General features: G+C 60.3%; 1 protein-coding gene across 2 annotated transcripts in view; it reads right to left on the minus strand.

Moving 5' to 3' along the window:
* EMX2 (empty spiracles homeobox 2) overlaps nt 1-1,561 on the minus strand; it is an 8,960-nt gene that overhangs the window by 6,000 nt on the left and 1,399 nt on the right. Inside the window, exon 2 of one of the 2 annotated variants that reach the window (XM_006162054.1) lies at nt 1,318-1,557. In XM_006162054.1, coding sequence (XP_006162116.1) covers nt 1,318-1,557 — 240 coding nt within the window. Of the gene's footprint in view, nt 1-1,317; nt 1,561 lie in introns of both variants that reach the window. The other variant, XM_006162055.2, reaches the window with a different exon arrangement.

Here is a 1,561-nt window from a genome sequence, read left to right on the forward strand (position 1 = left end):
CTCCTCCCGCCTCTGCCTCCAGAGGACCCGGTTCTGGGGCTCCCCGGTTCCGGAGAATTAGAATAGAGACTCAAGGGGAAAAAAATCGAAACCCGAGGCTTATGGAGACGCGGTCACCCCCTAGGACTGCCTTCCGCCCCACCAGTTTCTGGCTGCTTCGAGTCTGGTGGGAGGACCGAGAGCGCAGCTGGTCCAGAATGAGAAAGGGGAGCCCCAAACTTTGAGAGCAACGCCAGAGTTTCAGGTTCACTCATGACAGCAGAAAATCGATTCACCAAAACAACCAAAGAAAAACAAACCGACAATCCAGGCGAGAATGCAGACAAATCCAGTCCAGCCATAAAGGCTAAGGATTTTTGGGTTTTGTTTTGTTTTTTAATTACGGGGTGGAGGGTACATCTACTGGATCCTAGGCTCGGGCAGGATCACAAAGGGTTAATGAATGAACCAACCGCCGAGTATTGATCGCCTGCCGGCTGAGATAGGTCTTTTACCGACTCTGGTCGGCAAACTAATTATTCGCTCCTCTTCTGAAGTTTTAACTCTCCTCCCACCCCACCCTCGACTCAGAGAAAAACAAACAATTTTTGTAAATAGCAAGAAGTGAAAACTCCCAAACAGATTTTCCTGTCCCAGGCCATCTTACCATATCTTTTAAAAGAAAGAAAAACAAAAACCAGATCGAACCTGCCTTGCCGCCCCGGCCGCTCGGCGCCCGAGTGAAGCAGGTCGCGGCGTGAACGCCGAGTCCCAGAGGTTTCTACCCGCGCGAGTTTCCGCCCTTCTCAGGGCCTCCAAAAAGGAGGAAAAAAATAACCCCCCACGTTTTGCTCCAGGGGCGCCAGGGTCCCCTCGCCTCCAGAAGAGATCGAAAACAGAAATCGCGGGCCTGGGCGTAGGGGTGTGGAACTGGTGGCGAACAGGATCGAACGTGGTCGAAGGCGAGCCTTGGCGGCTGGGCCCTGTCCGATATCTGGGAGCCAGGGCGGCCTGGATTCGCCGCGGGCTCTGGGCTCCCGGCGGCGGGCTGGCAGAGCTGGCTGTCCCAGGTCTCAGGTCTCCCGCCCAAACTCCGTCCGCCCCCTTCCCGGAGGGTTCATCAGCCCGCAGGCCAGCACCCCAAACCGGCCACAGCTTCGGAGACGGGATCGGCACCCCGTTTAGTCCCTTCGGATCCAGTTTCGGAACCGAGCGCTCGGGCCAGCGAGCCGGGGGAGCCTGGGTTCAGGCCTCGCCAAGCGCCCACCCGGAGTAGGCCTGGGGCAGTGGAGGATGCGGCAGGAGCGGCGCGCTGCGGTTCCGCGACGTGGCACGTACCTTGGAAGCGGTGGCCCAGGTATCGGTACCGGTGGATGAGCCAGGGGTAGAAGGTGGACGGGTCCCGCTGCTGCGAGGCGAAGAGGGGGTGTGGCGAGTGCGAGGAGGGCAAGGGGTGGGCGGCCAGGGCGTGCGGCGGAGGCACCGGGTGCACTGGCACGGCGGGGTTGGGCGGGTGCGAGACCGCCTCGGCGAACACCAAGTCCGGGTTGGAGTAGACGCCCCTGCCGGCGGGCGCGGGGGG

Source organism: Tupaia chinensis, unplaced genomic scaffold (genome assembly GCF_000334495.1).
Source record: "Tupaia chinensis unplaced genomic scaffold, TupChi_1.0 Scaffold139602_1, whole genome shotgun sequence".
Lineage (NCBI taxonomy): Eukaryota > Metazoa > Chordata > Mammalia > Scandentia > Tupaiidae > Tupaia > Tupaia belangeri.